General features: G+C 54.6%; 11 protein-coding genes across 11 annotated transcripts; 3 read left to right on the top strand and 8 right to left on the bottom strand.

Moving 5' to 3' along the window:
- Nucleotides 1–1,164: 1,164 nt before the first annotated feature.
- On the bottom strand, nucleotides 1,165–2,316 carry SETTUDRAFT_24154 (uncharacterized protein; the record flags this gene model as incomplete). The annotated part of the gene is made up of 1 exon (XM_008032455.1): nucleotides 1,165–2,316. The coding sequence occupies one exon, from the start codon at nucleotides 2,314–2,316 to the stop codon at nucleotides 1,165–1,167; it is 1,152 nt and encodes a 383-aa protein (XP_008030646.1).
- Nucleotides 2,317–2,788: 472 nt separating this feature from the next.
- On the bottom strand, nucleotides 2,789–4,304 carry SETTUDRAFT_143554 (uncharacterized protein). The gene is made up of 2 exons (XM_008032943.1): nucleotides 3,809–4,304; nucleotides 2,789–3,760 (listed from the first exon to the last, which is right to left on the bottom strand). Exons 1-2 carry the CDS (start codon nucleotides 4,165–4,167, stop codon nucleotides 2,896–2,898), a joined length of 1,224 nt encoding a protein of 407 aa, XP_008031134.1. The 5' UTR covers nucleotides 4,168–4,304; the 3' UTR covers nucleotides 2,789–2,895.
- Nucleotides 4,305–4,593: 289 nt separating this feature from the next.
- SETTUDRAFT_123785 (uncharacterized protein) lies at nucleotides 4,594–8,105 on the top strand. Its single transcript, XM_008032942.1, has 3 exons — nucleotides 4,594–4,819; nucleotides 4,874–4,958; nucleotides 5,014–8,105. The coding sequence occupies exons 1-3, from the start codon at nucleotides 4,640–4,642 to the stop codon at nucleotides 7,809–7,811; spliced, it is 3,063 nt and encodes a 1,020-aa protein (XP_008031133.1). The 5' UTR covers nucleotides 4,594–4,639; the 3' UTR covers nucleotides 7,812–8,105.
- Nucleotides 8,106–8,296: 191 nt separating this feature from the next.
- Nucleotides 8,297–9,922, bottom strand: SETTUDRAFT_166125 (glycosyltransferase family 31 protein). The gene has a single exon (XM_008032941.1). The coding sequence runs from the start codon at nucleotides 9,897–9,899 to the stop codon at nucleotides 8,565–8,567; it is 1,335 nt and encodes a 444-aa protein (XP_008031132.1). The 5' UTR covers nucleotides 9,900–9,922; the 3' UTR covers nucleotides 8,297–8,564.
- Nucleotides 9,923–10,379: 457 nt separating this feature from the next.
- Nucleotides 10,380–11,148, bottom strand: SETTUDRAFT_98254 (uncharacterized protein; the record flags this gene model as incomplete). Its single annotated transcript, XM_008032940.1, has 2 exons — nucleotides 10,380–10,988; nucleotides 11,059–11,148. The coding sequence occupies 2 exons, from the start codon at nucleotides 11,146–11,148 to the stop codon at nucleotides 10,380–10,382; spliced, it is 699 nt and encodes a 232-aa protein (XP_008031131.1).
- A 521-nt stretch (nucleotides 11,149–11,669) lies between these two features.
- SETTUDRAFT_98578 (uncharacterized protein) lies at nucleotides 11,670–12,767 on the bottom strand (the record flags this gene model as incomplete). The annotated part of the gene is made up of 3 exons (XM_008032939.1): nucleotides 11,670–12,136; nucleotides 12,184–12,660; nucleotides 12,710–12,767. The coding sequence occupies 3 exons, from the start codon at nucleotides 12,765–12,767 to the stop codon at nucleotides 11,670–11,672; spliced, it is 1,002 nt and encodes a 333-aa protein (XP_008031130.1).
- Nucleotides 12,768–14,341: 1,574 nt separating this feature from the next.
- On the top strand, nucleotides 14,342–15,761 carry SETTUDRAFT_166124 (uncharacterized protein). The gene has a single exon (XM_008032938.1). The coding sequence runs from the start codon at nucleotides 14,502–14,504 to the stop codon at nucleotides 15,525–15,527; it is 1,026 nt and encodes a 341-aa protein (XP_008031129.1). The 5' UTR covers nucleotides 14,342–14,501; the 3' UTR covers nucleotides 15,528–15,761.
- Nucleotides 15,762–16,065: 304 nt separating this feature from the next.
- Nucleotides 16,066–17,878, bottom strand: SETTUDRAFT_35577 (uncharacterized protein; the record flags this gene model as incomplete). Its single annotated transcript, XM_008032517.1, has 2 exons — nucleotides 16,066–16,880; nucleotides 16,921–17,878. The coding sequence occupies 2 exons, from the start codon at nucleotides 17,876–17,878 to the stop codon at nucleotides 16,066–16,068; spliced, it is 1,773 nt and encodes a 590-aa protein (XP_008030708.1).
- Nucleotides 17,879–18,834: 956 nt separating this feature from the next.
- SETTUDRAFT_123774 (uncharacterized protein) lies at nucleotides 18,835–20,701 on the top strand (the record flags this gene model as incomplete). The annotated part of the gene is made up of 5 exons (XM_008032937.1): nucleotides 18,835–19,391; nucleotides 19,445–19,693; nucleotides 19,753–20,059; nucleotides 20,132–20,341; nucleotides 20,415–20,701. The coding sequence occupies 5 exons, from the start codon at nucleotides 18,835–18,837 to the stop codon at nucleotides 20,487–20,489; spliced, it is 1,398 nt and encodes a 465-aa protein (XP_008031128.1). The 3' UTR covers nucleotides 20,490–20,701.
- A 123-nt stretch (nucleotides 20,702–20,824) lies between these two features.
- SETTUDRAFT_99451 (uncharacterized protein) lies at nucleotides 20,825–22,727 on the bottom strand (the record flags this gene model as incomplete). The annotated part of the gene is made up of 2 exons (XM_008032936.1): nucleotides 20,825–22,443; nucleotides 22,511–22,727. The coding sequence occupies 2 exons, from the start codon at nucleotides 22,725–22,727 to the stop codon at nucleotides 20,825–20,827; spliced, it is 1,836 nt and encodes a 611-aa protein (XP_008031127.1).
- Nucleotides 22,728–23,898: 1,171 nt separating this feature from the next.
- SETTUDRAFT_166120 (uncharacterized protein) lies at nucleotides 23,899–25,240 on the bottom strand. Its single transcript, XM_008032935.1, has 5 exons — nucleotides 24,987–25,240; nucleotides 24,916–24,935; nucleotides 24,832–24,858; nucleotides 24,587–24,778; nucleotides 23,899–24,531 (listed from the first exon to the last, which is right to left on the bottom strand). Exons 1-5 carry the CDS (start codon nucleotides 25,045–25,047, stop codon nucleotides 24,181–24,183), a joined length of 651 nt encoding a protein of 216 aa, XP_008031126.1. The 5' UTR covers nucleotides 25,048–25,240; the 3' UTR covers nucleotides 23,899–24,180.
- Between the last annotated feature and the right edge of the window lie 51 nt (nucleotides 25,241–25,291).

Genomic DNA, 25,291 nt, shown 5'->3' with positions numbered 1-25,291 from the left:
TGGCTGATGAAGGGCGGCAGGTACTTCCTCCGATCCGGCTCTGGGATTGGCTCAATACTTGGCGAAGTTGTAACATCGTTACAATTTAGGCGCTTTGAATTCGGCTTGCAGTCGCGTTAGGGGCGCTTTCTAGTACGCTAGTTAGATAGAGTACTTTAAGGCACGTTATAGATAGAGGCAGCACGTCTTTAGCTTAGAACACGTTGCAATTAGGAGTTAAAGAGAGCAAGTTAAAGATCTAATTTAGTATAGAAAGTCTAAGTAGTGCGTTATTAAGTCATTACGCGTTGTAGTGTCGACGTCGACGCGCCGGTGGAGCGTGATCGACTCGCTTGGGTGATTGACTCGCTTCTGAACCACGTTATACACTTTTCTTACATTATTTATAAATATAAATGCTATAGTTAAAACCAAAACCTAAATTAAGACCCTCAATTATTTCTTAGAAGTAGTACCTCTTATCTTGTATAATTAACTAAGACACTATCTACGTAAGTACAGCTTTCAACTAGCAGGAAAAGTTAATATAGATATTAATACTATCCCTCTATACTTAGACTAAGCTAGTAAGATCTAGCTAATCTAGGGGGTGTGTCAGGATATATCTACTCTACCTTCTATATAGTGTAGAATGTGGGCCTTTTCACACTAGAAGAAGCGTGTAGTTCAACTAGAGCTATAGCATGAAACTTAACCCCCTCTATACTAAATATACTTTATTTTAGTGTACGCTGTAAGTTTAGCTCTATCTATTTTCTTTTACTCTATAAAACCGCAATTAATATAATATATTTCTTAGGTTCTAGTTATAGATTCGCGTTATCCTTATCCCTGAGCCAAATCCTATTCTACTAATTCTTATTAGACTTCTCTCTCAAGTTCACAGACGCAATATATCAAATCTTTCCTTTGTTTAGGAAAAGTCTGATTTCCTTAGAGCCCTTAGAGATTCATTTCCAAGAACTTTCTTCTTTCTTGCGGTCTCACATAACGCAACGAATTTCGTTGCGGCTTTGTTTCCAAAGAGGACTATTGTCAATATGCTCCATCATAGATATCAACTATTTTTCAATGGATTATGTCGCGCAATTTACTCTGAACCGTAGAGTTGTTTTCACAAGTATACTTCTGTAACACTCAGTTACCTCATACGAATTGATACTCTTATACAATTTGATATAGTAGCTCTTGGCCTTGAATGAGGCGTTCAAGGTTCTCTGCAGTCTCTTCATACCACGTGTTCAAAGTTCCTTCTTCCACATACCCCATATGCGGCGTCAACAGCACCCTGCTCTTGCCTTTCACATCCCAATCTTCATTTCGCCATGGACTGTCCGCTGGAAGAGGCTCAATATCGAACACATCGAGCGCAGCTCCGCGGATCCGGCCATTTCGAAGCGTATCCAATAGAGCTGCTTCATCGACAAGCGGGCCGCGAGACGTGTTAACCAAAAGACCAGAGGGTTTCATGCATGCCAATTCGTGTGTGCCAACTAAGCCTCTTGACCGGTCGCTGAGCACATAGTGCAGCGACACTACATCCGCCGTTTTGAAAAGCTCTTCTTTCCCAACCACCTTGAACGTCTTTTCATACTCGTCTATCATGCCAGCGCCTGTGATTGGAACACCACATTCTTCCGCCAGCCTATCCGCTTTCTCCTGTGTCAAATTTGCGCTCCAGCAAACAACCTTCATACCAAAGGCCAGAACACCGACTCTAGCAACGTGTGCACCGATTCTGCCCAGACCAACTAGCCCAAGCGTCTTACCCTGCAAACCGAGTGCCATTTCCGTCTGCCACCCAGCAGGACTGCCTTTACCCTTGACCACTGCATCATCTGCAGCTATGTTCCTCGCAAGTCCGAGTATAAGTGCCCAGACATGCTGCGTAGTAGGATGCCCACCGCCCTGCTTGATTGGAAACGACCGCGGGGTCTCTCCACTACCTCTTCCATCTGTCCTCCCCTTTCCAGGGGCTGTACATACCCTTACGTTTAACTCTTTCATTGTGTCCAAATCCCAACTTTCAAACTTACCGCCAGTCGCAAAGATGACTTTGAGATTTGGCAGTTGGAGGAGGAGTTCGCGTGGGAATGGCGTCCGTTCACGTACTGTTGATAGGACAGAAAATGGCTTTAATCGATCGACGAGGGCTTTGCGCTGTACATCCGACGTCTTTGGATGTGCATATGATGGCAGCGTATCGTTGAAAACGGTAATTTCAAGCTGTGATGAGTCGATGTGGGAGAAATGCTGTGCTGCTATGCCGTGATAATCGTCAAGCACCGCTAGTGTGATTGGCAATCGTGTGGCCATGACGGCGAGTATGAGATTCAAGGAGGGGTATCTGAGAAATTGTACGTGTGAGATATGTTCGCCTGTGGCTAATGCATGTGATAGTAATTCATTCCATGCGTTGAAGCGGCGACTCGGGTGGCTGTGGTAAGATGAATTGAGACGGCTGTGTCTGTTTGATGGAGAGTGTGAACTGGTCACTTGCCAACAAGTTGGTGACTTGGTATATGAACCGCCAGAATACTCGAATCTGTGTTGAAGGACGAATGTGTATGTTCAGCCGACTTCGCGTGTCGGGCGTGACACAATAACTAGCCCCAGTCTCGGCCCCAAATTACTAAGGAAGCACCCCAGCCCCCACCCACACCCGTGTCGGGATGTGGGGAGACATGAGTGCGGGAACTATAAAGGTTGGCTCAGAAGACAAGTTCATTGTGGGTCGCTGTTAGAGTAAAACTTTGTCAGCATGTTTTGACCTTTTGTCGATTGTGATGTGAGTTTTGTACATGTGCGAAGAATGAACCAGTCTATCAATCCATAATGATGTGCCCCTGGGTATCTAATGCAAGACGATGCGCAATACTACAATTGGGCGTTTTGTCATGTCAACAGAATGCGTGCATCCTCATGATTGATCATGACTTCCTCGTTTTCAAACGAGTACTTCCGCCGCACGATTTCGAAGACAATGAGGCCAGCAGCTGTGCTTGGCACTTGCTTAATTGTGCTCATGAAGAAGTCGCGGTAAAGATAGTGTCTCCATCCACCGGCACGTTTGGCCAGCATCTTACACTGTGCAAATGTCTCCTCGTATGCATGGTAGTAACGTCTTACGATATGGGAAGGCTTCTTGTCGAGATGTGCTTGGAAGTCTAGAGCCTCGAGACGGCGATAGTGCACGTCCTGGATTTCCGTCAAGGGGTGCTGGACGAGTTGGGACGTGACGGATGCAGAAGCGCCTGCTAGAAGCAAGAAGATGGGCTCCAGCATGTAGTGGGGTCGTATGACTGGCCGGTCGTCATAGTCCTCCTCCATATATGGGATTGAGCTCTCTAGCAGAGTATCGCGCGTTCGGCTGCCGTAATACCGTGAAACGAATTCTAGGTAAGCCTGGCTCTTGATGGTCTCAAAGGTACAGAAGAAGACTGCTGAGCCGAAAGCATCCTTGGTAAAGCTCAGTGTCCAGCCTGCGAAGATGCCTTGCAGGCCGATTGACCGTAGCTTGTATCCCGCGTAGTGCCACATGGTCTTATGCTTGCCGTCGAGGATGTCGGCAGTGCGAAAGCGGGTTTGCAGGGCGTCGAATGGGGCGGCGACTATCGACTGTATGCCGCCACCGATGAAACCGGCGGCAAACGTCACAGACGGCGGCGGCGGAGGGTACACGCGCTTTGTTTGGTACGAGGAGGGCTCGTGGAGGGCCGACAGACTGTGCAGGTATGCCGTGTACAGCACTGCGCCGATGCTAGACCATGTTAGACTTTGCATACATGCAGGCATGGAGTGTGCATACCCTGTGTTTGCCATGAGAGGCGGCAAGACCTGCTTGGGTATGAAGCCCCAGCCCTCGGTGCGTATGGCATGGGCGAGCACCGCCGGCGTGGTCATTCTCCACGACCACTTTGCATCTGCCATGACGTGCGGGTTGATGGCCCTGGCATAGCCCATGTAGTCGATGCGTCCTCTGAAGAAGGCTTTGACTGGCGCCCTGAAGTAAAAGGCGACCATTCTCGCGGCGACGGCTCGCATACCCGCCGCCTGCACGCCTGTTGCTGGTGCCTTGTTGGGTGCTTGGGGCGTCTCGGGGGCACTCTCATTGGAGCCATGGCTGCGGGAGGAGACTCCAGCGCGGACACTGGAGCCGGTCGTCATTGCATAGCGTACGAGGTGAGAGAAGGCTGCGGGCGCATGGGTGGGTGACGATGGCTCAGGCCCAAGGCGAATGCGCGCGCCGCGTGCGAGAGTCACAAGCGGGCTGGTGGTGACTTGGAGATACGGCCTGGAATCGCAGCGATCGGCGGGCTGGTCAAAACCATGGACAGGGGGAGACTGGCGGCATAGATACACTCACAGCTCACGTCCACCGAGTTATTTCGCTTCTGGACACGGGCAATGTGGGTGGGGACGGGCACAGTGAAGGTAAAGGCGACTAGGCCCGTTGTGGAGTTGAGAGAGGAGAGGGCACGGGCCTCGGGCAGCGCGTAGGCGTCCTCGCGTCGCCGTCGGCCATCAGGTTTCGCGACTTTCCGTCTCTCTCTCTCTCTCTCTCTCTCTCTTCCCCAGACTGCCCACCACCCCGTCCCCGCCAGCCCATTCGAAGGTCTCCATCTGCGCACCTTCAGCCATGGCGGACGACATTGTCATCGACAAGGCGCTGTTCCACGAGCGCCTCAACAACCTTGTAACCAAGTGGAAGGCCGACAAGCGCTCGGGCGACCAGGTTTTCCAGGGCGCAAGCGCGATCGCGACGCTGGTGGGCAAGGCGAGCGAGCCTGGCATCTACTTGAAGCCCGCCGCTTTCCAGGTACGACTGCGCATGCCGGTACTGTAGCAAACAGCGAGCTGACCAGGCCCATAGCTGTGGCTGCTAGGCTATGAATTTCCTGCGACCCTCTTCGTCATCACGCCCGACCTCGTCCAGATTGTCACAACCAAGAAGAAGGGTAAGTCACGTGCGACTGTCCAAACGGCCAACATGTGCTGATGCTGGTGATGCAGCTACGTACCTAGAGCCGCTAAAAGGCGGCAAGGTGCCTGTCGAGATCCTGGTACGGGGCAAAGACGCCGAGGAAAACAAGAAGCAGTTCCAGACATGCATAGACACCATCAAGAAGGCCGGCAAGAAGGTCGCCGTGATGAAGAAGGACAATGCCAACAACGCCTTTGCCAGCGAGTGGAAAGCCGCCTTTGACGAGGCTGGGTTCAAGGACGAGGACCAGGTTGATCTGGCCCCAATCTTGTCCAACGCGGCCCTGTCCGTCAAGGACGAGAAGGAGTTGAGGACCATCCGCGATGCTGCCCGAGCGTCGAGCGCCCTCATGACCAACTACTTTGTTGAGGAAATGTCCGACATACTCGATTCCGAGAAAAAGATATCCCACCGCGCTCTCGCCGACAAGGTCTCCAACAAGATCGACGATGCCAAGTTCTTCGAGAAGCAAAAAGTGTCCAAGTCATTTGACTCTCTACAGCTGGACTGGTGCCTGCAACCAACCATTCAGAGTGGCGGCTCGTACGACCTCAAGTTTGCAGCCGAGCCTGACGAGAACAATTTGCACGCGGGCGTCATCATCTCCGTCTTGGGTCTGCGCTACCAGACCTACGGCGCCCTGGTCGGTCGAACATACATGGTCGGGCCCAACAAGGAGCAGGAGAATGCATACAAGCTGCTTTTGGCTATTCATGATCTGGTCATCAAGTCTCTCCGCGACGGTGTTGTGGCCAAGGATGTGTATAACAAGGCGCTTGGAATGCTCAAGTCGAAGAAGCCAGAATGGGAGAAGCACTTCCCCAAGAACCTTGGGTATGGCGTTGGTGTTGAAAATAAGGACTCCTCGCTCCTTCTGAGTGGCAAGAACACGCGCGTGCTCAAGGACGGGATGACTCTTGTGGTTCAGACCGGCTTCTCCGATCTCGAGAACAGTAAGCCGCAGGACAAGAAGAGCAAGAATTACTCGCTTGTGCTCGTCGACACGGTCCGGGTTGGACAGGGCGATTGCGCGGTCTTCACCAAGGATACAACCGCGGACCTGGATGCCGTATCATTCTTCTTTGACGAAGAGGAAGAGGAAGCGAAACCAAAGGCAAAGAAGGAGCGTCCTGCCATTGCCCAGACCAACATCACAAAGACTCGCACGCGCCATGAGCGAACAACAAACCAAGATGCCGAAAAGGAAGAGCAGCGGCGGCAACATCAAAAGGAGTTGCACGCAAAAAAGCAAACAGAGGGTCTGGAGCAATATAGTGAGGGCGCAAAGTCTCTCAATGGTACAGAGGAAAAGCGCTTCAAGAAATTCGAGTCCTACAAGCGCGACAACCAGTTTCCTCCGTCCGTGGCCAATCTGGAGATTGTTGTCGACAAGAAAAACCTCACAGTTCTCCTCCCCATCATGGGCCGCCCCGTGCCATTCCATATCCACACGATCAAAAATGCATCACACACCCCAGAGGCGGATTTTACTTCTCTCCGCATCAACTTCCTTTCGCCTGGCCAAGGTGTAGGCCGCAAGGATGACCAACCTTTCGAAGACCCAAACGCGCACTTCATTCGAAGCCTGACTTTCAAGTCACACGACGTAGATCGCATCGATCAGATCACCAAGGACATTACAGAGCTCAAAAAGGACGTTGTGCGACGTGAGACTGAAAAGAAACAGATGGAGGACGTTGTTGAGCAAGACAAGCTGATTCCCCTCAAGACCCGCAAGCCTCATATGCTCGATCTCATCTTCATCCGCCCAGCGCTAGACGGCAAGCGCATCCCTGGTAGTGTGGAGATTCACCAGAACGGTTTGCGCTACGTCCACGGCAACGGCACCGCCAAGATTGACGTACTCTTCAGCAACATCAAGCATTTGTTCTTCCAGCCTTCACAACACGAGCTCATTGTCATTATCCACGTCCATCTCAAAAACCCTATTATGCTGGGCAAGAAGAAGACCAAGGATGTGCAGTTTGTCCGGGAAGCTACCGAGATGCAATTCGACGAGACTGGCAACCGCAAGCGCCGCCACAAGTTTGGTGATGAGGAAGAGTTTGAACAAGAACAAGAGGAGCGCAGGCGACGCGCAGCTCTCGATAAAGAGTTCAAGAACTTTGCCGAGAAGATTGCCGACGCCGCACGCAATGAGAATGTCAGCGTCGATATTCCATACCGTGAGCTTGGTTTCAATGGTGTACCGTCGCGATCTTCAGTTCTGGTTCAACCAACAACAGACTGCTTGGTTCAGCTCACGGAGCCTCCTTTCACATGTCTCACACTCTCGGAAATTGAGATTGTCCATCTTGAGCGAGTGCAGTTTGGTCTTAAGAACTTTGACATGGTCGTTGTGTTCAAGGACTACAACCGCCCACCGGTCCACATCAATACCATCCCTGTTGAGTCGCTGGACCCTGTTAAGGATTGGCTTGATTCTGTCGACATTCCCTTCACCGAGGGTCCGCTCAACCTGAACTGGGCGACCATCATGAAGACGGTGACGTCCGACCCACACCAGTTCTTCGCCGATGGCGGTTGGTCATTCCTGTCTACTGAGACCGATGACGAAGGTGATGGTGATGAGGAGGAAGAGTCAGCCTTTGAAGTCTCCGAATCTGAACTTGCCATCTCGGACGAGTCATCTGACGAAAGCGACTTTGATGAGAACGCTTCGGACGAGATGAGCGACGAGGGATCTGAAGAGGACTTTTCAGAGGGCGAGAGCTGGGACGAACTGGACAAGAAGGCTGCTAAGAAAGACAAGGAGGCTGCTCATGACGACGATGAGGATAACAAGGGTAAGAAGAGGAAGCGATGAGCTGCTTCCAAGTGACGGCTCACTTTCTTTTCTTTTTTCCCTTGATTTCCTTTGAGTCGTCTTTCGTGTAAGAGTAGGCTTAGTAGTGAGAGAGTTGGTTGGTTGTCCCATCGACCAAGTCCACCAGAGGTGGCAGGCATTTCCTAGTAGATATCCTATGTGATGCTGTCTTCTTCTTCTTCTTTCTTTTTTTTTCTTCTCATCTTCTCTACGTCGTATGTCATGAACATGTATCGTCTGATCTCTCAAGGTGGACCCTCGATGCAAATATCAAAATAGTAATGCAAGAATTTTACAGCAAAGACTTTGCTATTGCTAGCGATGTTGCTACAAGGGTGTATTTGTGTCTTCGTACGTTGGTCTTGAAAGACGCGACATGAATGCATGTTGCATGAGCTGGGACATGACTGTTCGTGAAGCACAATTGCGTAGAAAAGAAAAGCTCCCACCGACATACTCTGGTATTGACTTATATAACCATATTACTTGAGTTTAACCTATCTTTCTCTACCGAAGCCCCTCATCCCGCATGTACACGGAGCACAATAGCATAACAAAAGCCAATCAGAACGCCTCTGGGTATCTAACGCCATACAATGCCGTAAATCATATATATGTATATGGATAAAGAAAAACGGAAAAAGCCATGGCCCCATCGTCCTATCATTGCCTTTTTTTTTACGCCCCTCCCCCCCCACCTCGCTCCATAAAAGCAAGATAAGAAAGAGATCCCCTCTCTATTCATCGCTTCGGTCAAGGATTTGAATGAACAAAGCGTGCCCCTTGGCATGGTGAGCGCGCCTGCTTAAAAGCCTCGATACGGTCTAGCATCCAGCCCGAAGTCCACTGCCGCTCGCCGTCGCGGTCTTGGTGTTGGCCTAGGCGAACGGAGTGGCCGAGGAAACACTCAGTACCCGTGTGTTGGAACTGCAGACAATGGCCATCCTTGATGCAAGTCCTTTTGCAGTCTTCGAAAGACTTGGATGCAGTCTTTCCCTTTTTGTATCGGACGTCATCGGACATGTTTGACCAATCTTTTGATTGTTCGCGGAGATGCGGCTCGATCATGGTGAAGAGTTCTTCGAACATTAGGGGGCGTTCTGGGTGTGTTCGCGCCTTTTCCCATTGGAGGAGGGTGGTGAAGTCGTCTTCGTTGAGGTGATGCATGGTCATGATGGCTTCGCACCATTGCTCATTGTCAAAGCGCATGGTATGGGGCTTTTCGCCGTTGAACATGGGCCAGTAGCCTCGGAGGGGGACGCCACTCTTCTTCAGGACCTGTGCTAGCATCTCGTCGCCGCAGCACTGCTTCTGCACGTCGACACCAAAGAAATGGGTGCCTGGGAAGTGCTTGTTTTCGCCAAACATTCTGCCCAGGGCCATGATCTTGTCGAGGGCAGCGCGCGACAGCACAAAGCCACTGCCGCCGTAGGCAAAAGTGGCCTTCTTCTTGGGCCAGACGGGCGAGCCAAAGTAGTAGGCGGTGCGGGGGTTGAAGTTGGAGAGGAAGCGATAGAGGTTGTCGTAGTTGACGTACGTGTCGAGCTCGAGGAAGACGTACCACTGCGACTTGGGCCGCATGTACGAGGTCCACTCCATCATGGGCAGGAACTTGTACTTGTCGAGCCTCCAGCCGTCGGGCATCTTGTCGCGCGTCGTGTTTGTCGTCTGGATAAGGTCGTAGACGTCAAAGTCTGGGTTGTCGAAGCGGTACTCGGGGCGCAGGTGGGCGAGGGCGTCGGCAATCTCGAAGCCGTTGTACGAGTCCTTGCGGTCGGAGAAGATGAGCAGGTCCTGCTTGCAGCGCCCAAGACGGTTGAGATAGGCGGGCAGCCTGGTGGCGACCTCGCCGGCGCCAATCTTGAGCACGATGGTCACGTCGTCCATGACGCCGGCGGCAAAGGGCGAGCATTCCTGGCCGAAAGGCACCACCTTTGGGGCAGATCCGGGACTGGCGGGAGGGGGCCGCTCGACGAGCACGTCGTAGCCACGCTCGCCCGGCCACAGCCGTGGCATCAAGGTCGAGAAGAAGAAGATGCAGAGCACGAGCGCGGCGCACACAAGGCGCAGCGGCGTCAATCGCACCATCATGGTGGTGGTGTTGCTCTGCCTGGGCCCGGCATGTTTGGAGAGCACAAGAGGTTCGGGCCTGACGCGCCAAATTGGCGCTAGCACAAGCTGCGATCCGGCTAGCCACCCGTCTTGGCCTAGCACTGGCACTGGCACTGGCACTGACACCATGATATCTTATACTTGGTACACCGACACGCTGACTGTTGCACTGCCCATGGCCCGTCTACCGACACCTCGCCCTCGACGCCGTCTGTTCTGCCTTGTTCCCTTTGCTTTTTGCCCCCACAGGCTGAGGTGGCGGGGTTGACCGCATGACGTCATGGTCACGTGTTCTGGGTGAAGGGCCTGTCGGCTGCATGGGGAAGGACATCATCTGCATACACCTACACCTACACCTACGCCTACGCCTACGCCTACGCCTACAGAGGAGCATGGCCCCTGCACAGAGTAGGCGTCGAGGTAAGCAAAAGCTACTTGTGCGCGTGCATGGAGAGTCTAACCCATCAAGGCACCCCCTTGAGGCCGCCTCACCATGCTCGACTCGCCCACGCCCGCAAACCCATAATGCCTATACACCTCCCTCCCCTTCATGCTCGTCTTCAGGTACACGGGCGTAGCCTTGTCTCCTCGATCCGCCCTCTGCAGGCCCCACCGGATCAGCCGGCTGGCCACCCCCCGACCCTGAAAGGCTGGCCATGTGATCAACAGCGCAAGATACCAATGCGCCTCTCCCTGCATGACCCTCGCTCTCTCTTCGTCGTCTTGCTCGAGCCCCGACTCCCAGTCTGATGAAACACCGCTCCACATTTGGTCAACAACCGTGTCGCTTAGGCCGAGAGAAGACTGCCATCCGTAGTGTGCGAGGGCGCTGCGGCGGAAGGCATCGTGAGTTGTCTTCGTATCTGGGTGGCCCCAGCATGCTGCGCCGACCGTTTCGCCCGTCGAGGCCAGGACGGCCTTGAGAAAGGTGAATTGCCCGTGAGCGAGGACGGGCATGAGGCGCTGGACCAAGCGCTGCCGGCGTATGGGTTCGGCAGGACGCAGCTCCTGCGGTTCTTTTCTCGCCCAACTTTCTTCACCGTAGCATGCATGCAGCCCTTGGGCCTGGGGAATACAGGCATGAGTAAACAATACCAACGGTCGCTGTCCAACTGGGATAAGGGTCGTGACGTACGATGGTGTCTGCATCATTTACTGTGCATATTTCAATGCGAATATCGCCATCTTCAAGACGCTGTTTCGGACGCTGGGGCGTGGGTTCCATGTCTGGCTGGTCGGCCGTCCAAGCTGTAGATTGCTGGGACAGATAAGTCGTAGTTATACGAATGCCAAACCCTGTTGCCTGGAATCCCGCAACGCTACGACCAATACGCACGTTTTCTCTGCGGCCATGATGCATCGCCTAGAACAAGGGGCGCCCGTGGCAATCATGGCAGCATATTGGGCGGAAGAGCAGCTTGGGTAGCGGCATGATAGTAGCCTGTTTGCCCATGGTGTGAAATGACTTGGCCAAGGTCCATACAGCCACCTTCCCGAAAAGGGCCAGCGCCACCATGGGCCTGATGTCACTCCGAGTCCGAGTCCGAGTCGGCATGGCATCCACATGACTACTATAAGCTCTCGGCATTCAGTCAATGCCGACATGCAGTCACGCGGGAACTCAACAATCACCTTCAATCAATCATTCGTATGCATGGCTTGTGTCAAAGCTACCGTAGCAACCGTGTGCTACGCCTATATCTTAACAAGCCAATTCCACCAAGTAGGCTCCCGACTAACAACAGCCTATCGAAAGTAGGCGGGTGCAGTAGCCTTGCTAACCATCCACGCTGCATCCAGCGCCTTGACAACGTCTTCAGGCAGAGGCCCCTTGTCCACATCCGCAAGGTTGCTCTCCAGTTGCTTTAAGCTGCTGACCCCGATAATGACGCCATCGTTTCCGCCCTTGACTCTCGTCTTGAGCTCAGAGTGGTGGATGCACCATCTCAGCGCAATCTCGACAAGCGTCAACTTGTGCTCTTGGGCTGCTTTCTCGGCAATCTGGAGTGCCTGGAACGTCGCGTCTTTGAAGTAGCGATCACGGTACATGCTGCCGAGGTGCTCGGCTTTGGCCCCAAAATGGCCTTCCTCGGGCTTGATATCTTTGGACTTGATCTTGCCCGAGAAGAGGCCGCCGGCAAGGGGATTGTAGATGACAATATCGATGCCATACTTGCGGCAAGCTGGAATGAGCTCCGGTTCAATGGCTCGAGCTGATTGTCGTCAACAAGGCATGCTAGCTTGGGCGAGGGTGGCTTACTGATGGCGTTGTACATGGCCTGGTAGATGGTTGGCTTGACCCATCCTCGTTCTTTGCAGATGTTGTACACCTCTGCAACCTCCCATGCAGCAAAATTCGACAAGCCCAGATTGACAAACTTGCCCTGCTGGTGCAGCTCGTTGACGGCACCGAGCGTCTCTTCAAAAGGTACCGAATGGTCCGGGGCATGCAGGTAGAAGATGTCGACACAGTCAGCGCCCAGCTCGTGAAGGCTGGTGTTGAAGTGTTTCTTCAGGTTCTCGGGCTTGTGGACGCCGGCCTCGAAGGGGTACACCTTGGTAGCGAGCGTCAAGCCGCGATCTTTCCACCCGGCCTGGCGGGTCCACGCCTCCTGCTTTCCGCCAACATACGTGCGCGCAGTATCAATCTCATTGTAGCCTTGGGCTTGGAAATAATCGAGATGTTTGGTGAATTCATCAAGGTCGGTTATACGGGCTCCGGTGCTCTCATCGGGACCTATTCCGCGTTACTGGGCGCACTTTGATCTGGCACCGTGGCAGCGTACCAAAAGTCATCAGCCCGAGGATGACGCGGTCCTTTGGGTTCTGTGCCAGCAGAGGCATTGTAATTGGCTATGGAGATGTCGTGTGATGGTCACCGTGGGTAGAGGGAGAGCTGGTGTCGGCCTGGAGGTCTTGGGGTGATGACGCCAGCGGGGTGAGTGCCCCGCCTGCGCGGACATCGGCCTCTGGTCTGGCTTAAGCCCGAATCATTCCGGCCACGGTCATGGTTGCGCCGCGATGCACATTTGCGATCCAAGGACAAGGAGAAAGAGGTAGTGTGGCAGTGGCAGTGGCAGTGGCAGTGGCAGTATTCACGGTGCCTCGCCGCGCCGCGCCACTGTAACACGGCCGACTGATGATCGTCAGGAGCACGCCTGCCAAGTCGGGGCCACCGCAACCAAGGCTGGCAGCGGCTTCGTTAGAGCAGTCGTATGCATAGGTGCACAGCAGCTGCGTGCGCGTGCTGACCGCTCTCACTTCTGGTTATGGCTGGGTGGCCGAATGATGACTCTCTCGGCATTCCAACGGGGAGGGCTCGATTCATTGAAAGCGCCGCCATGGTGTTGGTGAGCAGCCGGCTGCTGGGCGCAATTGGCTGCCTCGTGGTCAGCTAGGCATATGCCTCGAACGGCGCCTGTGCTAGCGTTATCAGAAGCAGGAACATGCAAGTCTCCCGCGGCCGTGCAGCAGAGGTTCGGGGGGTGGCGGCTGGGGGGAGGGGGGCGGGGGGAGGTTAGGGGTTGGGACGACGACGACGAGAGCGACGACGAAGACGGAAAAGTGGCTGAAACCTGGGCAATGGGTGGTGCGAGGCGCCATGGCCGTTTCGCACCAATGACGTCGTGGCGGGGGGGCCGATAACGATAAGAAACCTCCCTCACTCTTGCCAGGCCAGGTCAGGCGGCCCCTCGTGCTCACGCTCATGACACCAACACCACCGACACCGACACGGGCACGGGCACGGCACCACAGCCCGTCACGCACCCACACCCACACCCATGCCCATGCTGCAGCTAAGCCGGCGACTCGCAACTAGGCCCGTCGCCAGATGACCCAAGTCTGCACCCAGGATCGTCCCGCAACCGTCCCGCCCTTCTTCTGTACAGCACAGGTGCCACGTAGCAGCGCTGCAGGTACACCCAGAGCCAGCACACTGACGAGCAGGAGCCGCCACAGAACCATGGCCCGGCCATATAAGACTGGCGCGCACGCCCTGCGTGCCATGTCCAGACTGCCACTGTACACTCGCTTCCACAGCAGACTGCCGGCTGCAGCGACCCGGAAGATGAGTCGATCAGCTGGAACCCGACGTGTCATGTGGCCCAGTAAGCCACCCTTTACTAACTCGCGAATCACTCTCTTCGTCGCACACCACCACCCGCGCCCTGTGCTGATTGGAGCGCATTCCGTCGACTCGAGGTACCGTGAATGGGCCCTTTCTTGATTTGGCTCAAGGCCATGTGCTCGATTGGATTCTGGCCTCCATGTCGCCAGTACCATGCTCGTCTCCTCCCCGGCCAGACCCGTAGCACTCGTTCGTTGTCTCTGCATGATATCATAGTCTTCGCGCCCTCTTTCTTGCCTCGACATATCCCTTGCTGTGGCATACCGACCGCCTTTGTTCAGTCGGTTGGCGAGCTTCATCCATCTGCCTCATCCTCCACCACGCCTTGGCCCCCCGAGCCTCTTCTCATCTTCGGCATCCCCATGCATGCTGCTGTCTTGCTTCTTAGACCTTGACACTGGGCCCAGACACTGGTCGCACACGCACACAGCACTGGACGCTGCGTCGCCATGTGCTGGTCTTTCAACTTTGGCTTTCCTGCCAACAAGAAGCCCAAGTCCTCGTCGTCGTCTGGAGAGAAGAAGAAGCAGCGCGACGCCCCGGCCAAAGGCGCCCTTCGGGGCGATGGAAAGCCAATCACGAGGCAATTCTCAGAGAAGCGCAGCTCAAAAGGCTCTACCAGAACAAGAACGTCCAGAGACTCTGCCCAGTCTGCGCCGCCTTCTCCGCGCCGCGAAAAACAAAGAGACGGGCACCGTCCGCCATCGCACCGTCAGTACGAGGATGCCTATCGAAGACGCGAAAACTATCGCCCAGCTTTGAACCTACAAGTCCCACAAACATACCAACGCACCCTTGGGCCCGACAGCGTCAATTCATCCCAGGAGACGTTGTTGAACCCACGACCCCACCGAAGTCAGCACCATCGGCGGCGTCACACTACACAATCATCGCAAGGCACTCTGCGCGGGCGTGGAGCAAAGCGAGACCCTCCAAGGAACTCGAAATCAAAGAAGAGTATCCGCCCTGAGCCGTCTCATGCGTGGTCTTTCTTTACGCCTTCTCCGCCAAGGACTCCCAAGCGCGAACAACGCAGCTACCAAACGCTCGACTCAACACCGCGCAGTCATCGCTCGTCACGCCATCACAATTCCTCGACTACTTCTCAAGCGAGTCCAGAATCTTCGCGGTCTCAGACTCGCCATCATCGCTCTCGTCGCCACGACCACTCCTCGTCATCATCCTCCCGCCAGGCTCGCCCTCGCACACCCAATACAACTGCTCATCGTCTACCAGACCGACGCTTTGCCGTCCTGGCCGCAACAAACCAAGCCCTTGAAGAGGTCCGCCAGGAGGCTTTTGCGCAACCGTCTCCTCCACCAAGGCGTGAGAGGCTGCGTCGTTATGAAGGCGTCACTATACCCTCTTCTCAAATACCTTTCAGCTGGGATTGCGTGAGCACGTCACAGACCTCATCTGGACACAGTAACAATTACGGAGAGTCGAGTCGACGACCAAGACGTTCGCGTCGTTGATTTTCCTTGTTCACAGCATTGTAGACTCTGCTTTTTCCATGCATCGTTTCTTCTGCATTCATAGTAGGATACCCCCTGCACATATGCATACACTGGTGTTTTGGGCGTCACATTGCATTGCATTGCATTTTCGCTTCAAAGGTTCGGCTCTTTCTTTTTTGGTTGTTTTCTTCCCTCTCTCTCTTTCGGTGCTCAGTCAAATTTAATATCCCCATTTGGACATTACATAATCACATATCATTTTCTTGGATACTGCTTTTGGACAAGGACGTGAGCTATAGGATGAGTATACGCCCAAGTGAACATTTTGTTTTGATTGTTTTGTCAAAAGTGATTTCAATGTGCCGAGGCAACGGACTGAGCAACCTAGTAGGGTACATGGACATGGTACGTCTTGTTGTACACAAGAAACATATGCACAGGGCTATTGCATCCATATTGAATCGACGCTAGCCTCCTGAACATGTGCTCTACTATGGTGCCCCTTGATATTTCAGATGTGCAAACGCCCCCTACCCTTGACTTGTTACGCATACCCCTAATACCAATCCTGGCCTCTCCGCCCACGAGCTGCAGAAGAACTAGCATACATGCCCCTCTCAGCCGTCCGCATGCCCAATCTGCAAAGAGCGACAAGATGGTGCACTCCAGCCAGCACGCCATCCACCACTTGTACATCACCACCCACGGCTTTCTCCACGGCAGCCTTCATGTTCGTCATACCTGCACATCCCAGCGCGAGTACATCGGCACCATCTGCCACAAGCTTCATGCCAACACGACACATGATATCTAGCACCTCCTTCTCGGGCTTAGACTCCAGCTCTAAAACACCCAGGTTGCAGCTCCGTACTCCTGCACAGAAATCATCTAACCCGTAGCTTCTGACGGCCTCTGCCAAGGTGTATCCCGAGCGCTGCGACGTAGCAATGATGCCAAAGCGGCTGCCGAGCGTCCGGGCAGCATAGAGCGAGGCTTCCATGATGCCGACGACAGGCTGCGTCAATTCTTCCCTGAGCATTTTGACCAGTGCGTGGTCGCTGTAGCATGCGACAAGGAAAGCGCCGTAGTCATCTGCCATTGGGAGTATGGCGCGAGCTGCTGCTGCCGCAGACATGATGTTGTCGAAATTGCCTTCAATTGCTGATGGTGCGGGCTTGGGTGCTGTAAAGCCGTAGACGGTGACATCGGGTGGCAGAGTGAGTTTGAGCATTTTCAGGCAGGCGTGCGTCATAGAGGGCGTAGCATTGGGGTTGCAGAGGAGAATACGTAGTTGGCGGGACGAAGGGGGTCCAGACACACATTCCATACCGTTGGCTGGGGTTGCTAGTGGTAGATTGTGATGGTGAGAGCCTGGGTGGCTCAATCACGCCTGTTTGAGAAGTCAAAATACCATAATGTTCTACCCGTCGATGTCTAGCAAAGTCAAATGTTCGCCTCTTTCCTGGCAAGCACCGATCGAGATCACAATCTGCGATAATCACTTCGTCGTCTTCGGTCTTGCTCTCCACTATGATCTTTCCGTCGGGCCCGACAATAGTCGAGCCTCCTATGAGATCGTACTTTCCGTCGTCCAACCCACACCTTGCTGCGCTGACCGAAAAGCAAGAATTAGTGTACGAATGTGCTTGCATAACCAACTTGTGATGGAAGATTGCCTCAGCACGCGCTTCCTGGGGATTCGACTCGACAGACGTGCCCCACATATGCGGCGCAAATCCCGGTGTATTGAATCCTGTGAGAACTACCTCGACGCCTTGCAGACCAAGGCTTCTCCACGCCTCGGCCCAGCGCCGATCGTTGCAGATCAGCATGCCAAATATCGGCTCGCCTTGCGCCGACGGGCCTTCTGTCAGGTCTGGAACGCGAAACGCTTGAAAGCCCAGGTTTCCTGGCTTGAAATATCTCTTCTCTAATTGATTGACTGCATCGGGGTCTGCAAACGGCTCAACGTCTCCTGGTAGATGAACTTTGCGGTACTTGGACAGGATAGATCCAGACTTGGCATGGAAATAGACGCAGGAATTGTAATGGTCGCTCTGTTCTGTTGCTTCTGCAAAACCAATGCAAATGTCCACGTTTAGCTCTTTGGCCTTATCGAAGATTGCCCTGGTGTTTTTTGCGGTACATATGTCGCCATGCTCGAAAAAGGCATCGAGCTCTTGTCGATCGGTAAAGAGATGACGCGGGAAGAAGGTTGTAAATGCGCATTCTGGAAATAAAACCACTTGGGCGCGTTGTGAAGCCGCTTGCTCGAGCAATACAACAAGACGAGCAAGAGTGTCTTGGCGAGCGTCTCCGCGATGTACGGCGCCTACCTGCGCAGCAGCAATTCGGAGCGTGCGGGGCATTCTTTTCTTCGGTCAGTATGGGGCGGGGTAAACGCGACCAGGATGATTCGGGAGGGGAGAGAAAGCCTTCATCTTATGGCTTGATGAACCCAACATGCAGAAACTCTGTTTAGATGCTGAAAGTGGGGGGCTTATCGGAGATGGAATAGGTGGTGTGCTGGGCGAATTGGGAGTGGGCCATGACTAATATCAAAGTAAGAGTCCCAACCTCAAGCCTGACCATGACAAGCCAATCAAGTAGCAAAAGGGAAGACATACCTGACAGATATAGTGTGAGAAGAAGAGGTGAATACCAGCAACACTAGAGCCAAGTGCTGCGGCATTCCTGTAGCAGACAGAGTCTTGGCCTAGAATCCAACAGGTCAGCATGTGTTTGTTGTAACCTAGTAGTCTCTTGCCTGTCCACCATCTCAATCTTCTTCTCTGTCGTGGCTCTCTCTCTCTCGCTCTATCACACTCTACGCCTATTCTCAGCGTATACTGTGTTGTGTATTCAAGAACGGGTTTCGGCCCGATTCAACCAGTGTCAGCCTCGGGCTGGAGCGATGCCGACGACATCATCTTGGACGTGGTGGCGAGTCGGAGGTGCGGAGATTGCTGGAGCCTCAACCCATGGGTGCAAGACGGCCAATCATGGAGCATGGGGCTGGTGTGCTGTCAGAGTGAGAGTGTCGTGTCTTTGTGAGAAAGGCGGTGTCGCGACAGGAGTAGTACTAGCTAGTCTGTTTCCCCCTCTCCCCCCAGTGCCAGTGCGCAGCTTCAGCCGCGGCTAGCCCGTCGCGTCCCCGCCAGCCAACACATCACAGCTTGCCACCATCTCCATCTGCTCTCCACCCAACATCCCTCGCCCTTAATTGCGCCCGCAGCTCCTCGCAGCAGCGGCAGCGGATTCGACCTGCTACCGCTACTGTAACTCAGTACAGCTGTGGTGCTGACCCAGTCTAACCAATCACATCATGCCCTCCAACCACCATGGCCACGACTCTTCGCATAATGTCTCGCGCGTCCTCTACGACAACCACCGCAACAACCAGCGGGGCTCGGAATCTACCCCGCTGCTACGACGCGCCCTCCCTCACCAGATCCACCCCGATGGCGAAAGCGGCCGCCAGGGCTTCCATCTAGCCCACTTCCTCAACGTTGCATGGCGCTCTGGTAGCAATGCAGCCAAGTACACCAACTTGCTATGGCCCTTTGTCATTGTCGCCATTGTGCTGCACTTTGCTGCCCCAGGCTTGCCCATTGCCGTTTTTGCAACCAGCTACATTGCCATGGTCCCCGTGGCCAACCTCCTAGGCTTCGCGGGCCAGGAATTCGCTCGGAAAATGCCAAAGGTCTCTGGCATCCTGATTGAAACGGCGTTTGGATCCATTGTCGAAATCATCCTGTTCATCATCCTCATTGCCAAGCATAATTCTGGCGAGGGCTCGTCTGAACATGGGAACCTTGTGCCTGTTATTCAAGCTGCTATTTTGGGCTCGATTCTCACCAATCTGCTGCTTTGCCTCGGACTGTAGGTCTTTTATCCTCTCGAATTCAAGACGCGTACGTTGACGTTTGGCACAGCTGCTTCTTCGTCGGTGGGTTGCGGCAAACAAGCCAAACCTTCCATGCGGCCATTAGTGAAGTCGGCAGCGGCCTACTTCTTGTCGCCGGCTTTGGTCTTCTCATCCCCAGCGCATACTACTCTGCGCTCAAGGGCTCAGCCGTCGAAAAGGCATCAAAGCACCATGAGTTCACCGAGAAGATGCTACAGCACAACGTGCTCCGAGTCAGCCAAGTCACGTCGATTCTTCTCATCATCGCCTTTTGCATGTAAGATGCTTGTCCCGAAGCAAGGCCTCTTGATCAGCTCAAAACTCACATGACGGTAGCTTCATCTTCTACAACGCCCGCTCTCAGCATTCCATCTTCGACGAGGTGCTCGAAGCCGACGAGCACCGTGACCTCGACCACCACGAAGACGTGGCCAAACCCAAATTCACAATGACGGAATGCATTGTCGCGCTTGTCCTATCACTCGCTCTCGTCACGCTGCTCGCCGTCTTCCTTGTCGAGCGCATCGAAGATGTGGTTGAATCCGGTGTACCCGATCAATTCCTCGGCCTCATCCTTCTTCCGCTTGTGGAAAAGGCTGCCGAGCATTTGACTGCCATTGACGAAGCGTGGGACGGCCAGATTGTAAGTGTCGCACTTTGATGATTTGCTTTTTTTCTCTTTGGCCATGTCTGTACTAACAGAAAGCGATTGCAGAACTTTGCTCTCTTCCACTGCATTGGCCCCTCGATTCAAACGGCCCTCTTCAACGCACCGCTGGTTGTCATTGTTGGCTGGGCTCTCGACAAGAACATGGACCTCAACTTTGAAATCTTCATGGTTGTGCTGCTCGTCTTGTCCATTATTGTCGTGGGCAACTTCCTGCGTGATGGCGCGTCCAACTATCTTGAGGGTGCCATGTTGATTGTTAGTCTTCCCCGTCCCGTGCCTGTTTTTGCCCTGATTGGCCCACTAATAACGCTGTGCTCCTCGGAATTAGATTGTCTACGTCATTGTTGCAGTAGCCGCACGGTACTATCCCAATCCGGATGTTGCCACTTCCAATGGTACCTAATGGCCCAACGCTGCGTTACTGCTCGCGCCACACTTGCCCTCGACGACAATCTTGATAGGTTTGCAGGTGAATCATCATCGCAAAGGATAAGACATGATATCGATCCAACAATGATTGCCCGAATCCACAGCTCACCATATTGCTATGCAATTACGACAATTCAATGCCCATGTACATGCATAATTTTCAGCATTGAAATACAATCACAGTTGCAAAATACTCTCTGCTTTTGAATACTTTTTTTCCTTGATTTGATATAATGGCTTCTTATTTACATGGCGTGACGATGCTTTGCTCGACACTCGTCTCAATCATACTCGTTAATAATAATCAAACTAATGAGCCCCCGCCAGCTTGACCAGTTTAGGGAAGTCGGGCGTTCCGAAGCCGGTAATGGGGTCCCAACCTTCGGTGACAGGGAAACCCTGGACGTTGCAGCCATGGCTATATCCCTTGGTGATATCCGTAAGGCCCTTGTCGCCCTTCTTGTACAGCCAGGGGTTCAGGAAGCCAAGAACAGGCTTTCCACTTGCAAGCAGCGCGTCGTTGACGAGCGAAAAGATACCCGCGGTAAGGGGGCAAGACGCAGAAGTACCCGAAATGGCGCCCTCGGTGCCGTTCCAGAAGTAGGCAAAGTAGAGACCCTGGGCAGACAAATCGGGGTATCCGCGGCCCGTCGTGTTGTACAGACCATTGTAGAGGTTGCCGATGGACTTGAGGTACTTGGGCACAGCCTTCTCCTGGTACGAAGGGCGAGCAAAGTAGTTGCTGAAGCCACTGCCGCTGGCGTAGAGGTCAACGTGGCCGCTGGACGTGTTGCGTCCGGGGCGGAACACGGCTTCCTCAGGCTCAAAGTTCATGGTTGCGCCAACAGTCGTCACATATGGGCACGAAGCGGGGAACGCGGGCAGGAACATGGACGTGTTTTTTCCATCGTTAGAGAAGCACTTGTCTGTGCCGCCGAGACCGTGGTCACCGGAGGAGAAGAAGAGCGTAGTTCCTCGGGCTCCGACTTGGGCAAATTGACGGCATACACGCTCGGCGTAGGAGCGGGGAACCGTCTGCTCATCATCGCCATACGACGTGGAGATGATGCGGGGGATGGAGCGTTGGTTAAGCAGCCAGTTGACCCAGACCAGGTAGGGCTCGTTGGTGTTTGTTGGGGTGAGAAGATCAGGAATGAAGGGAGGGGAGCCACCAGTCGAGAACGAGGTAATGGGCGTCTTCCAGCTGATGCCAGAAATGGCTTGCACGTCCAGGTTGGCTTCGCGACTGGTGCCCTGGATGGACTGGTTGAGTGTCAATGGTCCGTCCTGCACAGCGCCGTTGTCGATAGAGTAAGCCTTGAAGCCGTAGGCCTGCGAAACGGCCTCGGGACGGTACTTTTGCAAGAACATTTTGGTATCTGGGCGAATAGGCACCTCGCCCAGGAAGTTGTTGAAGGCAATGCTGTTCTTGTCGCTGGCCTGGGTCTGGTACCACTTGGTCTTGTACAGATTTTGGAAGCACTCGGGTGTGACAGACGTCACGTTGCAGACGGCAGCGATGCTGGAGTCGGTGGGGGTCTTGTAGCCCGCAGGCACTTCAGCAGTCTCGTCAATGTAGGTGGCGGCGTTGGCCGCCCCACGGAAGAAGGACGTGGTGGGCTGGATGGTTTCAATGTGGTCGTGGAGATGGCGAGGCAGAGACCACGACGTGGTACGAGCGACGACGGAGCCGTCCTTGTGCCTGTAGTTGTGGTACTGGGTGTCGAGTAGGGTCTCGACCATGTCGATTGGCAGATGGACAATGACCCAGTCCTTGGCAGAGCTGTATCCCAGGTTCTCGGTGCTGACGCCGTTCTCACGAAGCCACTCGTGGACCAAGTCGTACGTCTCGGAGCTGGGAGCAACGAGCCTGTCGACCTCGTCGGCCGTCAGGTGCTGGCCGTAGCGAGCATGGTCAGGGTCAGAGACTAATCATGGACCATGTCAGCGGGGAGGCTGTAGACGCAAAGTGGGTTGTGGCAAGGCCATGCATACCTTGGTAAAGATGGCGATCGAGCTCGTCGAAGCGGCCCTGCTTGAGGCCAATCTGCAGCTGAATCGTCTTCGCACCGTGTGCACGACCAAGCCTGGTCCACTGGCGAGGTACATAGTGCGTCTCCTTGACCAGGTACGGGGAGCGAGCGTGGACTGGAGAGGCCAGCGCCTCACGCGCGGCCAGGGCAGTCAAGAGGACAGAGGCGAGCATGTGCATGGCGGGCGAGCTTGACGAAGGCGTGTGTCGAGGGCAGACAAGCAAGACGCGCATGCCCAGCATGGGGAGCAGTCTTGCGGGCTATTTAAGCTCTGGCAAGAAGCGACTAGAGGCACGCCATGGAGCGAACATGTGGGCCGCAAGCACATGGTGGCAGCGGACATTGCGTCCATGGTGGTGGTTTGATGTAGGATAGGCTCGGTGACGATGGGGCCGGGCATGGGACGAATTGGGCAGGCCTGTTGGGCTGGTGGGAGTGATTCGTTGGCGACGTCGGGACAGACGGTGATAACAGCGAGAATCAGGCATGGGCAGACGAGGCGCCATGGTAGGCATGCGCATGAGGCCGTTTCCTAGCCCCGCAGGCTGGGGCGCTAGTGCCCAAAGGGGAAGCTGTGAAGAGGCGCTGTGGCCAGGCGGTGATAAACAAGCACGTCAAGCCACTAGGCGGTGGGCCCGCGAGCGGCTCTTGGGGTGCTTGACTTGCTCTTGGAAGGTGAATGTGCCGTGGCGTCGTGGCCATGCTCTCGTGCGGCCCGTTCGGCCAGCTTCACACAGCGCTTGAGTCGGGCGGCGGCGCTTTTCAGTGTCTTGCTCGCAGCCCTCGACTCGACTGGCTGGCCGTGGGCCTACGCTCAGTCCAGCGAGCCATTTCGGCGGCCTCGATCCGTATGATACTATAGGCGTGTTAATATTCAGACGCCGCCACTAAGCAAATGGTTTATGTACGACAGTGCATTCGTGTATACATGTACTTGGACGACCTCCAGCTTACAGCGACTAGGCTGCTTGAGGGAGGTGTTTGTCAGCGTGTCGCCTCCCCCTTACAAGATGCTTATAGTAGTGCGTCGTAGTTACAGTCTAGTACTAGCAGACGTCAGCATGTAGTTCTCACCCTGCAGCAGCTTACCTCATCGCCCATGGCATTGGCATTGGCAGTGGCATTGGCATTGGCATCGGCATGCCAGCGACGCCCTCCCCCGCCACTAGCCTCTTTGGGCACACGGACACACGTTTGCCCGTGGCCCTGCGCCTGCAGACCACGTGACCTGTCCACGGCAGTCAGCATCACCCTCTTCAGCATCGCCATCATCATCGTCATCAGCAGCAGCAGCAGCAGCAGCAAAACAGCCACACCACACCACTCAGCGCAAACGGCACCCAGCACCTTGTTGAAATCATTAATTAAAAAAATCAGGTGGCCCCCAGTATTTGCTCTTAAACGCACTCGTCGCCTGGCAATCAAAACAACCCGTACTCCAAAGCCCGACATGCTCTGCACAGAACATGGCGGCGCAACAAGAAACATACTCGCCACCCCACATGCGCTGCTTCCTGCTACATGCACATGTGTGTGTGTCTATGTGCGTGTGTATGCTCGCCTTCCACCCCACAAACTAACCCCCCCCCCTGCACGGCACATGGCTGCACTCACATAATCAGTCATGCCCACCTAACAGTTGCAGCCTGCAGGGCCCTGTGTCTGGTTGGCTTCCGGCCTCAGGTTGACGCCCGGTCGTTGCTGGCCTGGCCTCAGGTTTCGCGGGCCCGCCTGGTCAATGGGCAGCTTCTTGGCAATGGCTGTGAAGAGTTCCTTGACATTCTCGCTCGTCTTGGCCGACGTCTCGAAGAAGAGCAGCCCGGCTTCGCGGGCGTATTGCTCAGCATCAGCCGTCGAAATGGCGCGCTTGTCGGGCGATTCCGTCACGAGATCCAGCTTGTTTCCTGCAAGCGCAATGATGATGTTCTCGTTGGCTTGGCGTTGCAGCTCCTTGACCCACGCCTTTGCCTTGTCCAGCGACGCCTGCCCAACGTCAGTTGCCACTCCATCATGGCGGCGTCGCCCACACAATACGTACCGCCTGTGTGATGTCGTAGACGACTACGGCGCAGTTTGCATTGCGGTAGTACATGGGGGCAAGCGACTTGTAGCGCTCCTGGCCTGCCGTATCCCAGATCTCAAACTTGACCGTTGTGTTCTCATCCAGGGCGATGGTCTGGGTAAGGAAGGCGGCGCCAATCGTCGACTCCCGGTAATCATCGAATTGGTCCTGCCATGGTCAGCTTGGCGGGCCTGGTGCAGGGGGCAGCCGTGCGTGCTCACTTTGACAAAGCGCAATACTAGAGACGACTGGGGGCAGGTTAGCTCAGATACTTTGGTCATGGCGGGCATGGCGGGCTGGCGCACCTTTCCCACGGCGGATTCACCTGCAACGCTGTCAGTCCGAGTGAGACGTACAAAAAGACGGCCCTACGTACCCAGCAGCACGAGCTTGAACTGCGCGAACCTGGAGCCTCCGGGCCGCTGGCCCTGCTGCATCCTGCCTGCCGACATGTTGGCAAGTGACGCGGCGCTATCGGGATATGCCTGTACGGGCGGCAGAGGCGATGGCAACAAGGGGAGGGCAGGCGGGCGGACGTGTTGGGGCTGTCAGGTCGGCAAGCGGCGGCAAGCGGAGGAAGAGGGGCGAGGAGACGAGTGCAGCCGCGGGCGTGGGTGTGTTGGTAGTGGTGGCAGTGGTGGAGGTGGAGGTGGTGGTGATGGTGGTGAGGGTGAAAGAGGT

The sequence above is a fragment of the Exserohilum turcica genome (assembly GCF_000359705.1).
Source record: "Exserohilum turcica Et28A unplaced genomic scaffold SETTUscaffold_8, whole genome shotgun sequence".
NCBI classification, from domain to species: Eukaryota; Fungi; Ascomycota; class Dothideomycetes; order Pleosporales; family Pleosporaceae; genus Exserohilum; species Exserohilum turcicum.
This window is presented reverse-complemented; position numbering and strand designations above follow the sequence as displayed.